Here is a 14,299-nt window from a genome sequence, read left to right on the forward strand (position 1 = left end):
TGGGGTGGCTATAGGAAGTCCACTCTTGCTGGTAGAGACAATTTCCTTTTGGAGGATACTGAGAAGAAGGCTATTGCTTCAGTACCCATCAAACCTATGATTTGGTGGAGGTACATTGATAACACATTTGCAGTATGGACAGAAGGTCGTCCTGAGAAACTTCATCTATTTTTGAACCACTTAAATCAACAACATCCTTCAATTAAATTTACTGTGATGGAGTTCGATGGATGCCTTCCTTTCCTGGATGTTCTAGTAAGAAAGAAACTGGACGGCTCCTTAGAACATACCATCTACCGCAAGCCTACCCACACAAATCACTTTGTCTGTGCAGATTCTCACCACCATTCAGGACAAAAGGCATTCTCATGACACTGACCACGAGAGTGACACGAATTTGTAAGCCATCAAAGACGGACACAATCAAAGTCACGTTCAAGGTAATGGTTACAACGATGTACAGATTCAAAGAACTCTGCATCCCAGAGGGACAGCTAAGCAAAGCTCAAAGAAAGAAGAAATGAAGGGAACTGCCTACCTGCCTTACATTCACAAGACCACAGGCCAAATAACAAAGGTTTAGTGAGAATGAGTTAGCTGGAAAATTTATAATGTCCAATAACGGACCATTATATTGGTATTATAAATTTACTCATTCAGGACAAATATTTCATGTTCCCTATGGGAATCAACATCTATATCACCTGACGGCCAGGCAGGCATCAATTTTTGGACATGAGACATAGTCTCTCATAGTGCATTGGCACTGCTGGTGGCTTCAAGTAGCCTATGCAGTGGCCTCCATGGTATGCACTAGCCTTGCATCTTGGTAGGTGTGCTAAGTACCAACTGATGAGCCCAACTTAGCACAGGAGGGCAAAACGCAGGCAACCAAGAATGAGTTAGCTGGAAAATTTATAATGTCCAATAACGGACCATTATATGGTATTATAAATTCACTCATTCAGGACAAATATTTCATGTTCCCTATGGGAATCAACATCTATACCATCTGATGGCCAGGCAGGCATCAATTTTGGGAAATGAGACAGTCTCTCATAGTGCATTGGCACTGCTGGTGGCTTCAAGTAGCCTATGCAGTGGCCTCCATGGTATGCACTAGCTTTGCGTCTTGGTAAGTGTGCTAAGTACCAACTGATGAGCCCAACTTAGCACATGAGGGTGAAACGCAGGCAACCAAGAATGAGTTAGCTGGAAAATTTATAATGTCCAATAACGGACCATTATATTGGTATTATAAGTTGCTTTACGTCGCAATGACACAGATAGGCCTATATCATAGAAAAGAAAAGATCCACCTAATTAATACAAATAACTATTGTAACTCTTTAAATTACAGTACCGGTTTCGACTTCCTACGAAGTCATCTTGAGCTGTGTTATACCCTTACATTAGTTACAATTCGGTGTTGTGCCTTGCCAAATGATTATGTGTAACAGACATTGGCGTATTTCAAAGTGGTTAGTTAAATGCTCCTAATCTTGAGTGTGTCTATTGACCTAAAACTTGTGTTGATCACCTTCTTAAAATATTAACTATATAAACACTTTAAAATGCTCACAACACTTGATAAAATAACACTTTAAAATATATATGTCTTTTTACAGTCCCAATATAGTAGGTAAAAACTTGTTCTTAAAATGAGTTGACATCTTGCGTTGTTACTGAATCATCCAGCATGAGAAGATTATATGCATGAATTCGTATGGGGTATTTTTGTACTGTTATGCACTTGAGTTCATATGGGGTACTATTGTACTGTTGAATTTTACCTAACGTTCAACCACTTATCAGCCTACAAATATTCTAATATTATTAAATACGTGTACATATGAAGGCGGTATGTGTGCCGAAGTTGTGGATAGTCTTGAAAGCGTTAAATGCAGTTCACTTTAGTGTGTGAAACCAATAGCTGGCGGTGGCTCTTTCCCTGTCTATGACTATTGATAAATATCTGTAAAAGGCAAAAGTAAGATTGAATAAGAAGTTTGAAATTATTATTCTGAAAGTGCCTGCTTGTGTGTGTGTTACATGATAGTTACTTACTGTTGCTGAGTGGTTGAGAAGCGTACAACCTGGCTGCCTGACGTGCACTGTAATGTGTTCTTCTGGTATTAGTGTCTGTTGCTGTAAGGGGAATGGAGGGATGGGTGGGAGGAGCAGTCGTGTGTGTAGGCGCGGAGTTGGGCGTTTCATTCGTCTGCGCTGTGGTTCGTGTCTGACGTTGTTTGTGGACTGTTTTTAGAAAATAGTAGTTTTTTACAATGGGGATAACTTTATTAAATAAGATGTTGGTTTTTTCGGTTATTTCATTAATATTGTAATTGGTGTTAGTGTATTGATCCAATGTTATGTATAATTCTTCTGTTATATTGAGCAAGGGGCCTTTGGGGTTTGTGCTTAATATTTTCATATCATTATCTATATTTGTAAAACTATGTTTATATTCGTCCATATGTTGACCTATTGCAGAAAAATGGTTGTGTTTCACGGCATTAATGTGTTCATTATATCTGATAGTAAAATTCCTACCGGTACGTCCTACATAACTTGTTGAGCAATTATTGCAGCTGATACGGTATACTCCGGAGCGATGGTATTTGTTAGTATTGTTGATTATCTTGGTATTATGTATGATGCTACTGCTACTATGCGTGGTCCTGAAAGCTATTCCAAGGTTGTACTTTTTAAAAATATTAGTCAATGGGTATATGTGTGTGTTATTGAAGGTGAAAGTAGTATAATCCTTGTTCGGCTTGTCTATTCTCATCAGCTTAGTTTTAGGTCAAGATTTGATCTTACGAATGATTGAATTAATTATTTCTTTCTTGTAACCATTCTTGTTAGCTATTCTATGAATCAAACGTATTTCTTCGTTAAAGTCGGTTTTTGACAGTGGTATATTGAAGGCCCTGTAAATCATACTGTGTTATGCTGCTTTTTTATGGGTATTCGGGTGGATAGAGTCTGTTTTTATCGTGTTTATTGTATGAGTGAGTGGGTTTGCAATAAATTTTGAAGGTCAAATGATTTTCATGCCTGGTGATAGATCGAGATAATTTAATTTGCAGTTATTCTCAGATTCTTTTGTAAACTGTATGTGTGGGTCTATGGTGTTTATTATGTCCAGAATGGTGTTATCATTGGTTTATCTGTTGTCGATGATGACAAAAATGTCAACGACAAATCTGCACCAAAAAAATATTCCGTCTATTTTACTGATCGAAGTATACTCAAGATGGTCTATGTATATTTCGGCTAGTATACCGGAGGCAGGGGACCCCATCGGTAGGCCTTGCTGTTTGTAAATTGTGTCATGGAACCTGAAGCAGTTATTAATAGCGAATTCAACTAATGTTATGAATTCTTCAATTTCTAAACTGCTTAATTTACTGTAAGTTTTGAGATTGGATAGGGTTATATCTATGTTTTTTTTTAGTGGGAATGTTCGGATACATATTAGTTATATCATATGAAGCTATGGAATGGTATTGTTCTATCTGCAGTTCTTTAGTCTTATTACAAAAGTCTATAGAATTACATACAGTTCTATTATCTTGAAAAGAGTAATGTTTTTAAGAAATTTTTGAATAAATTGTGAAAGTTTATATGTGGGGCTTGTTCTGTAATTTACTATACGTCTCATCGGTGTGTTGTCTTTATGTATTTTCGGAAGAGCTTTTGCAGTCGGTAGTTGAGGGTTCATTATTGAGAGGTTCGTCGCTTCTGTTTCTGTGAGTAAGAAGTGTGTGTTTTTGAGTAAGGTCTTGAGATTTCTTTGCACAGTATTAGTTGGATCTTTACGTATAATCTGAAAGGTGTCATCTTTGAAACATTCTTTCGTTTTTTGAATGTATTCATGTTTATCAATGATTACTGTTGTATTACCTTTGTCTGCTTTTGTTATGAGAAGATTGTTCTGTTTAATTTTGTTTTTAAGACTGTTTATGTGTAACCTATTCGTCTTGTTGCTGTTTGAGATATGTTATCACATATTTTGTTGATGTACTGTGGTAATTTTTTTTGCAATGTCATGTCTGACTTCTTCCCGTAAATCATGTGGAATCTTCTGTATAGCTAGTTCAGCTTCTGTGACGGTGGAAGTAATATTTTGTAAGATTGATGCACTGCCCCAATTGTGTTTAGGTCCCTTGCTCAATATGTCAGTTTCTATTTCGTTACACATCGTGTTCGTGAGGTTTTTAACACGTGGATGGAAACTGTGTTCATTGTCTGCTTCAGTTTGGGTTGAAGTAATCCTATTCGTACCGGGAATCGTGGGTTTCATTTTTTGTGACTGCTTTAAAGTCTCCAGTTTCTTACTTAAGGTGTTCTGTTTATTTATAGCTAAGTTTTCTATTTTGTCATTTGTAATACGTTGGAAGTGATCCCAATAGCTGTGTGGCAGCTCTTGGGACACCTTTAAATGCAGTGGGTATAATTCGTTATTCAAATGCTGTTTTTTACGATAAAGGAACTTGATTTCTGTTTTTAGCCAGATTTTATTAGTCTTTTTTAAAGTGCTACGTGTTTGATTGGTAGATCTATGTTTATTGTTATATTTACTAAGAAATTTGGGAGTTAAGTCATTAGCAAGGCATTCTTTCAGAAATGCAATGTTCCTAGTTGCATTCATTAACTTGATTCTAATGTTTTGGTATTTATACGCATTGCATTTTGCCTGGTTGGCGGCAATATCTTGATTTATTAGTTTCATTATGCTCTGTATTGATATCTATCATATATCATAGAAAGACATATATTTTAAAGTGTTTTTTATCAAGTGTTGTGAGCATTTTAAAGTGTTTATATGGTTAATATTTTAATAAGGTTTACAACACGAGTTTTAGGTCAACAGACATACTCAAGATTAGGAGCATTTAACTAACCACTTTGAAACATGCCAATGTCTGTTACACATAATCATTTGGCAAGGCACAACACCAAATTGTAACTAATGTAAGGGTATAACACAGCTCAAGATGACTTCGTAGGAAGTCGAAACCGGTACTGTAATTTAAAGAGTTACAATAAATATTTGTATTGATTAGGTGGATCTTTTCTTTTCTTTTCTATGATCAATGATAGATATCAATATGGAGCATAATGAAACTAATAAATCAAGACAGATAGGCCTTACGATGACTATGAGATAGGAACGGGCTAGGAGTGGGAAGGAAGCAGCCATGGCCTTAATTAAGATATGGCCTCAGCATTTGACTGATGTGAAAATAGGAAACCATGAAAAACCATCTTCAGCGTTGCCAATAGTGGGGTTCGCACCTACTATCTCCTGAATGCAAGCTCCCATGGCAACAATATGTGAATGAAAGTTAGGAGTACAAACAGAACACCAAATAATAACTGCATGCACTACGATTGAAACTGTCAATGGTACTATAATAAAATGTATATAAAAAATAAAGAACATTAAAAAATGGAAGGTCACGAAAAAAATTGGGTAGGTGATGTTTTTATCTGGAATAGGATGCATTCAGGCCTTGTGTATCCAAGGTCCATTGTTGATCCTAACAGTGATCATCGCTACAAAAATGATAACATGAACAGTTAAAAAGTAGACATACTTGTTTGTGCAGTACCACCTCAGTCATGTGAAATATTCTCTGGTAGCAACGATTTCTTCATAAAACCCACACATCACTTTCCAAGAACCTAACTCTTCAACTTCCTCCTTTTCCTACTGAAGTCATAGTTGTGGAAAAAATGTATTTATCCATGCAAAGTGAAAGTACCCCATGGGGATCACCAAGTACTTAGGTGTTAATATAAGGAAATGACACTAATGGGAAGTTTAAAATGACGTTACAAATGAGGTAAAGTAGATGCAAACATGTTTGTCATATAGCAAGACTGAAAAAACACTCTCTTTCATTATGGTTATGAGGATATTTAAGGCTGTAATAAATATGTAAATGAGAGGGCATTATAAGTCTCTGATGAGACCCTAATTAGAGCATGGTTTTAGTGAATGGAACTCTCACCAGGATTACTTGATTTGAGAACTGGAAAAAATCCAAAGAAAAGCAGTACAGTTTGTTTTAGGTGATTTCCAACAAATGAGTACGTGTTACAAAAACACTGCAAACTTTGGGATGAGAAGTCTTGGGAGTAAGGAGACAAACTGTTCGTCTAAGCAGTATGTTCTGAGTTGTCACTGGAGAGACGGTGTGGAATGACATTAGTAAACAAATGAGCTTGAGTCAATTTTTTAAAAGTAGGAGAGATTGTTATATGAAGATAAAGGTAGAATTCAAGACAAATTGGAGCAAATATTAATTTAGCAGAAGAGGAATTAGGGATTGGAATAAGGGGTATGATTGATAAATCTTCAACTTCTTTGAAATTAAGTAAAGACTAGATAAACAGCTGATGGGGAATCTACCGCCACCTGGACAGCAGCCCTAAATGAGATCAGTGGTTGATTGATTGACTGACTGATTGACAAGACGTGAGTTTGATTATCTAAATGACATTCTATGTTCATAATTTGCTTCACAATTTCGCTGCACCCTCTCTTAGCTTCATAAAACATGTTAAAAAATAGGCTTCAAAAGTATCACTCACCGTCGGGTAAGACTTTTCTTCTTTCTCATCATAGTCCCAGTGACCCATGTTTATCACTTCACTTACAATATCAATGTTTGTATGTGCCTCCATTGTTACTAGGCCATCATCTATTGTTGCATACATTTCATAGTGTCCGGCTCCGTGGCTAAATGGTTAGCATGCTGGCCTTTGGCCACTGGGTCCCAGGTTCGATTCCCAGCAGGGTCGGCAATTTTAACCATAATTGGTTAATTTCACTGACACGGGGGCTGGGTGTATGTGTCATCCTCATCACCACGCGCAGGTTGCCTACGGGAGTCAAATCACAAGACCTGCAGCTGGCGAGCCGAACTTGTCCTCGGACACTCCGGCACTAAAAGCCATACGCCATACGCCATTTCATTTCATTTCATTTCATAGTCACATTCGTTCACAATATCACACGTCTACTTTTAATTTTTCTGCAGCAATTCAAATAATGGCAAATTATCACCATTGCCACTGACATGATCTTTGGCTTCAGAACATGTAAGTGACAACTGAAATCTTAGATACTTTAATTCTTAAAAAATCCCAACCCAAACTGAAATTTAAAATGATGTTACGTATGAGGTAAAGTAGATGCAAACATGTTTGTCATATAGCAAGACTGAAAAAAAAAAAAAACACTTTCTTTATGAGGACCCTGTTGGTACCACAGATTACCTGACGCTCTAAACAAGGTATCATTAAAACAGATATGGCTAAAACAAAAGTTTATACTGCTAAACAGAGTACTTGTTTGCAAAGGGTGGGACAAGAAAACTTACCTCTTCCTGGCGGTAAGTCCACAGCCGATTGTAGTGACTAGGATAACCAATGAACTTTCCTTTGAAGAAAGCAATATAGAATATAGAGGCATAATAGTTAACAAACTGGAGGAGGTATATCTTCAGAGTAAGGCTGTCATCAAATTCAGTCTGTGTGCGTAACAATTCTACTTCTGTTAGATACTCAGCTAGCCAAGTATAAATCTGGAAAGGAAAAAAAAGAGTTTTCGAAATTAGACAACCATGTGAATATAAAATTATCAGAATAAAAAATCCACAGCCTGTTTCCAGTCATTTGAACAGGTCAGTAATGGAATGAATGAAGCCCTCATCTAGCGGCAAGGATAGGAAATGTGCTGGCTGCGCTCCTCTGGGGCAATGATAAATGACTGACAGATGAAATGAAATGTTAATGGAGAGTGTCACTAGAATGGAAGATGAACTGGAGTACCCGGAAAAAAACCTGTCCCGCCTCCGCTTTGTCCAGCACAAATCTCATATGGAGTGACCGGGATATGAACCACGGTATCCAGCAGTGAGAGGCCGGCACGCTGCCGCCTGAGCTACGGAAGCTCCATAAAACTATCATAATGAACTTCTAAATTAAGGGAGTTAAATAAGTTCACTCAAAAATACTATTTGATTCTCAAATTTAAATATTCCATTTAATGCATTTTTATGCTTATATAAATTGAAAAAGGGTGTAGCACTTCTTGAAACTCAACAGTTGTCACATGTGACAATTTCTGCAGAAGTTTAAATCAGTGGAAATTTTGTGTAGCATTTATTATGTCCGTGTGAATTTTATCCTTAAGTAGGTAAGTCACTATCCCTTTTCTAGATCAGTTCTGTGTGAATATGTCAAATATTCACCACATTGTATTATTCAATGCCAACTAAAGTGCAAGGTTTTTTTGGTCAGCACCAAAGGCCCAGATATCAGAAACTAACTTTCAATATTTATTAAAACAAGATAGTTTCCGTAACATAGTCTTTGGGTGTGTTGAGCCCATCATACTATTAGCCTATAGCAGGGCCTCTCAAACACCCAAAATCTCATGCGTGCAAACCGAGGCACAGAGGTTCTGTACACCGTGCATCAGTACGACTCAGCTCAGTTCAGACCAGTATTTTGTCTTGGGGCAACTCGGCTAAGTTCAGCTCAACTGTGCTCGGATGATGGAATGCTGCAGAACAAGTAGGGAAGAGCAAGTGAGACAGGCACAGGGAAAGAGAGAGACAGCACAATTGCTCAAAATCGAACAGTGGGGATCTGCACTCTGGTCAACTAGCAAAGTCCCATTCTGCACCTTGCCCCATACAATACACTGGTGCATGCACTCTGAGAGGCCCTGGCCTATATGAAGCTTCAAAGTGAATCAGAACAAAGATCTAAGGAGTATCCCAGAAGTGATGCGCATCTCTTATATCTCCAAGGAAGTGTGATAAGTGGACGGAAATGAATGATCCATACCCAGACCCAGGAGTACCCTGGAAAGGGTTGACAGCAGCAGAAGAAGAAGTTGTTTCACTAACACAGAACAAAAGATATAAAAAATAACTATTGGATTCAAAAAATAAATATATCAAACAGTGTGAGGGTTCTTAGTTCAAAGGCTCTTCTTGAATTGTGAAAGTAATTATCAGACACGAACTATGATGCTTAGTGAGGTTTTTTAATCAGTTGATATAACATTGCTGTGCAGTTATCTAGTAATGCATGAGCTAACAGTAAATAATATTATATTTACGTACCATACATGGCCATGATCATTAAGACATCAAGTCTATATGGTCTGACATTGTGGTTAGCCAGTTCGAATCCCATTGGACGAAAATATTTCACAATCAGAACGCTGGCTAACAGGGTACAATTTCTAATCGCTAGATTGTGTGCCAAAACCTTGCATTCAATTCCAAACCCGTCCACAGTAGTCACATGGAGTGTGCGCATATGATGCTGATGATGATGATTTGTCTGTCAGATTGAGACATTAAGCCTTCGGCAGACCTCTTGATGCTATTTGAGAGGAATAGGGATCATTGGTTTCACGCCAGATGGTAGCCAGTCAAATAAAAAGTTATGGAAATGTTTAGGAATATCCATTAACATAAAGAATCTAAAGCATTCAATTTTCAATCCACCTGACTCTAGCAGAAAACTGGACATTTTTAGATACAACTCGTATATTTAAGTGTATAAGAAATAATTTCCATTACAAAGTATAAGTTAAATGAATATAACAGCAATATTGTTAATTATTCATTTTACAGGAAAGTTTATGAATGTGACACATCTCCCAAATTTTTCAGATTGAAAGTTTGCTATAAACTCACCTCTGCCCATTTGGATCCTAATTCGTTTCAACGCATGAATGAATGTAAGGTTGGCATTTCAACGCTTCAGTAGATCTGTTGCTAATGGTATAGAATTCTACTGGGGTGTTAATTCAGAGGGTTTAGAAGACAGTGAAGTACTGGAAAATTTCACAAGTGATTTAAACTGCCTGATAGACGCATTAAATTCATCCATCCCTACTCAAGCACTGTACAAAGGATCATAGGTACATGAGACTTTAGTAAAGGGTCAGAATATCCTCAGAGATACCCAAAATACATTTGCTCCTCAAAGAACACTGAAGTCCTTGGGAGTTACCTTAGAAAGCACTTTAGAAGTGTCTGAATATTTGTGAGAAAACAGTTACAGCAACGTTTTGACAGAGAAATTTCACAAAGATCCTCTAAAATGCCATTTTGGTATCCTATGATCACTATGTTGTGAGGATCATCCATCCACTATTGACTTTCTATATTTATATACAGTATGTTGCGGTCCATTCATGTACCAACTAAACTTGCTTTGCCCTCTGGCGGAAATTGTGAGATCCCTCTTAACATCTCTTGTTAATAATATGCGTATCCTCGCAAGAGCAATTTAAGTACAAAAATCATCCAGAGAAAACAAAAAATGAAGATAAAACCACGGGAAAAAATGTGAAACTCTAAGATGAAATTCAAATACCAGACTGCGAAATATAGTTTACCTGATTTAAGTCAAAGAATGCTTAATGTATCATTTAGCTGGATACATAATGCAAAATATTTCAAAATTGAAGCAGTGTAAATTATGCCTACATTTCCTCCACCACAAACAAATTGATAATGTACCGGTACCTGCTTCTATAACACTAATTAAAAATTTCGAATCTACGCAGAGTGGCACATATCTTACCTATGCATCAGAAAGTTTATAATGTGTTGTTGCGGGTTGAAAAGGTTGTTGCGGAAAAGCAATTGTGTGCTAATAGTTTGTGGGGGATATAGTTTTTTTGAGTGTTTGGATAGTTTAGATGTTATTAAAGTTAAAGTGGTCACAATTGGGATGCTGTGAAGATTATGGGTTGTGTATGCTACCTGAACTTGTTTTTCACTATATGAAGAGTCGATTCTTCAGCACGAAGGAGATATGAAGACAGCTGGCTACTTCCAAAACAGCTAAATCATCTCAAAAATACTCTGAAGTATCCAACGGCTGAAATCATCTTTAAATGTGTATTGTATGCATCAGTTTATTATGTACACATAAGCAATGGTAATATTGTACATGCCTCTGTTAACTGCACAGTACGACACAGGTGTTGCCAGTGCCATCTGTGCAGCAGTCCAGGGTAACTTGCAGAGAGCGCACACTTCCTCTACTATATGCTATGCTCTTTGTTTTGTTTGTATAGTCACTATCGTATCACTACTGAAAATATTGCTTCCGGATACATTAATTCCACTACTGTCATGCATTCTTCTGCGATTGAGAAGTTTATAGCTTCTGCAGCAAAACAATACCTGCGAAGTATTTGCTTTCGGTACTTCCCCTTTATAAGTGGCAAGAATTTTTAAGTTAGATGTATTTAGGGTTACCAACTGAAAATCTCCAAATGCAGGACATTGCTTAGCAAAAAGCAGGACATTTAAGAAAAATGCCTGACAATTTCAATCGATAACAAAATTATACATATATTACAACTTTTTACAAAAGGAAATACCTTACTTAATGATCAGTCCTTGCTGCAGTTCATTTCCTTGAAGCTGTATTTTTCAACAGAACCTACTTTTGAAAGAAGACGCGAGTTATTTTCTTGAAGTACATATTTACATAATTCTTCACACGACACATCTTTGAAATTGAACTTCACAAGTAACATTCCTTTCACTGATTCTACCAACAAATGATTCCTTTCCTTTGTCCATCAAGCATTTATGAATGAAAACACACGTTCAGTGGAGGCATTGCTGACTGGTATGGCAAAGAAAAACTGGGAAATGTTCAAAAGTTCAGAAAATACCTCAATATTCTGGCACTTATAAAAAAAAAACAGACCATTGTTGGTCTAGTGTTGTATCTTTATCCAAAGTTGAAGTTTTAGAATAAGCCCTTACGTTGCAGAACTGGTCAAATAATTTTGAATCATCTATTTCTACACCTTTAGACTGTAAGTACTGAATACATGCTACAATATCGTCAAAGCTGAGGTCTTTAATGTTTTGAAGTTTTAACCATTTGAAACACTTGAATTCCTCTATAGGAAGTACTCAGTGCAGGTTTCATAGAAACAGGATACATTCTCCATAAACACTTTGCATTCTTTATCCAAACCATCTTCTGAAAATGTATTTAACATCTGTCTGACTTTAAGGGGAATGAATTGACCTTCAAGTATGCCTTTCAATGAAGATTGGACAGATTCTAATAGTTCAAGCACTTCTACAACTGAATTATGTTCTTTCTCAAGTGACAAAATTTTATAGTGAAAAATGTGCATGGTTGAGGAAAGAAGCAAAAGATAGAGCTCTAAAAAGTCATTTTCAAGGAAGTGTTTTAATTGATGAAGGCACTGACTTCCTATCCTGAGAAAGAAAGTAGGATTTCAGAGCTAGGAACAATTGCAGGATTCTTTCAACTGCTGGGTACAATGTTAACCACCTAGTCTTAGAATGATTTAAAAGCTACAGATAATTTACATCAACAAATTCACAAAAGTCTTTCAGTTTCCTGAGTGCGCACTGCATATATATGAAAGAAGTTGAAAATTTTCATCACCACAGACTCAATATCAACAGGAAGAGCATCAGCTCCATGTTGCAAACAGTTATGTAGAACGTGAGCAGGACATCCAAAACCTACTATGTTTTCATTCAAGTCTTTTTTGAGAGCAGAGAATACATTCTTCCCTTCCCTGCGTGCAAGGCCTCCAAAATTAACATTGGCATTGTCTCCAGAAAATGCAATGCATCTAGAAGTAATTTTATGCTCCTTGAGAGTATCCGAAATATAGGAGAAATACATTCAGAACTTTCATTTGGACATGCTTGTAAATCAAGAACTTTTATCTGAATGCCATTATTTTTGTAATCAAAGAATTGGATGACAAATGGAAACAACTTTAGTGCACCATGATTGCTTGCATCTGTTCCTAGGCCAAAGAATGGAACTTTATTGTTAAAAGTTTCAATTATATCTGTCGAGTGAGGAGCAATAACATTATTTATTATGGCTTCTGTTTTAGTTCTTGCACAGATCAGTTTCTGCGTTACTTCAGAACCTAAGAACATACTCTTATTGAATTTAGCTGTGCAGTCCATTGATTTGTAGGACTGATGATGGAAAACTGTATGAAATGACATTGTAGTTTCTGCGGCCTGAACTTTTTAATCATCTGGTGAATATTTGGGAGTGACAAATGATAACATTTAACATGATATTGACCTAGTTCTCACCGCCTTTTTGTGTTTTTCACTGTTAACATGTCTTTCCAAGTCACCAACACCTTTGTATCCGACATTAACATAACTATCACACACTGCACATTTCGCTTCACTTTCACTGCGTCCGTGAGTAAAGCAAGGATACTTATGTTTTAGTTTATCCAAAAATTTACACTGTCTTTTTTTAGATTCACTCCTTTCAGGTTGCAAAGATGACATACCGGTACGTAATAGGATGCAATGAGATTAATATTTCACTCCACTCGCTGCATACTCGCATTATAATTTACGGCGATAACCAGATAACCAAACACGATAGCTGCAAATCATATGGCAAGCACATGTAAACTGTAGCTCTAGACACTTCCGGTTTTCTCAACATAAACGTGGAAATGAAGTGCGTTGATTGGTTGATCGATGCCTGGACTTCCAGTTCAATATATCGAATATTAGTATTACTTATTTCCACCCTCGAAGTAGCGCCCTGAGCACATGGAGTTGATATACGATACAATAACATGCTGTCTTCAGCCTAAAACCTAAGTGAGCAATCTTGTAACGAAAAATGCCGGACAATGTCGATAAATTAGAAATGCCGGCCGGAGGCATAACCAAAATGATTGAAAAGCAGGACATGTCCGACAAAAGCCAGACGGTTGGTAACCCTAGATGTAGTTCACAAAGCATTCTTGAGATGGCAGGAAAGGACGTGATAACTTCTAAAGCAACTTCCTTGAAACTCAACAGACCGTATTTCATGATTCATACCTGATCGATGTGAGTCAAAAGCAACATATATCAATTAATTTTGTATTAATTCTAATTATGAAACAAAGATGGCAGTAAAGTACACAACTTCTCGATTAAAAAGGTGAAAAATGATCCTGGAAAAAAGCAGTGATGCGCATGTAACATGTATTCTAACTTCCACCTGCATCGGCCCTTTCATGCTACACTGAGCTAGTATTGTCCACGGGATGTACAATGAACGTTGAACCGGCTTGAGTGGTTAAAGATGTATTTATCATGGCAAGATTAAGATCAGGTGGCCTTCTCTTACATCTAACCAGTTTAATACAGGACATTGTTCACAACTTACACTGTATATATATTATATGAAACAGGTACCATCTGGTTATGCC

The 14,299-nt window shown here is 37.0% G+C and overlaps 1 protein-coding gene across 1 annotated transcript in view; it reads right to left on the reverse strand.

Moving 5' to 3' along the window:
• The window catches only part of LOC136856865 (anoctamin-1), a 286,578-nt gene that overhangs the window by 69,839 nt on the left and 202,440 nt on the right, over positions 1 to 14,299 (reverse strand). The window contains exon 11 of the mRNA XM_067135069.2: positions 7,398 to 7,601. Within this exon, the coding sequence (XP_066991170.2) occupies positions 7,398 to 7,601 (204 nt within the window). The remainder of the gene's footprint in view (positions 1 to 7,397; positions 7,602 to 14,299) is intronic.

Source organism: Anabrus simplex, chromosome 1, assembly GCF_040414725.1.
Source record: "Anabrus simplex isolate iqAnaSimp1 chromosome 1, ASM4041472v1, whole genome shotgun sequence".
Lineage (NCBI taxonomy): Eukaryota > Metazoa > Arthropoda > Insecta > Orthoptera > Tettigoniidae > Anabrus > Anabrus simplex.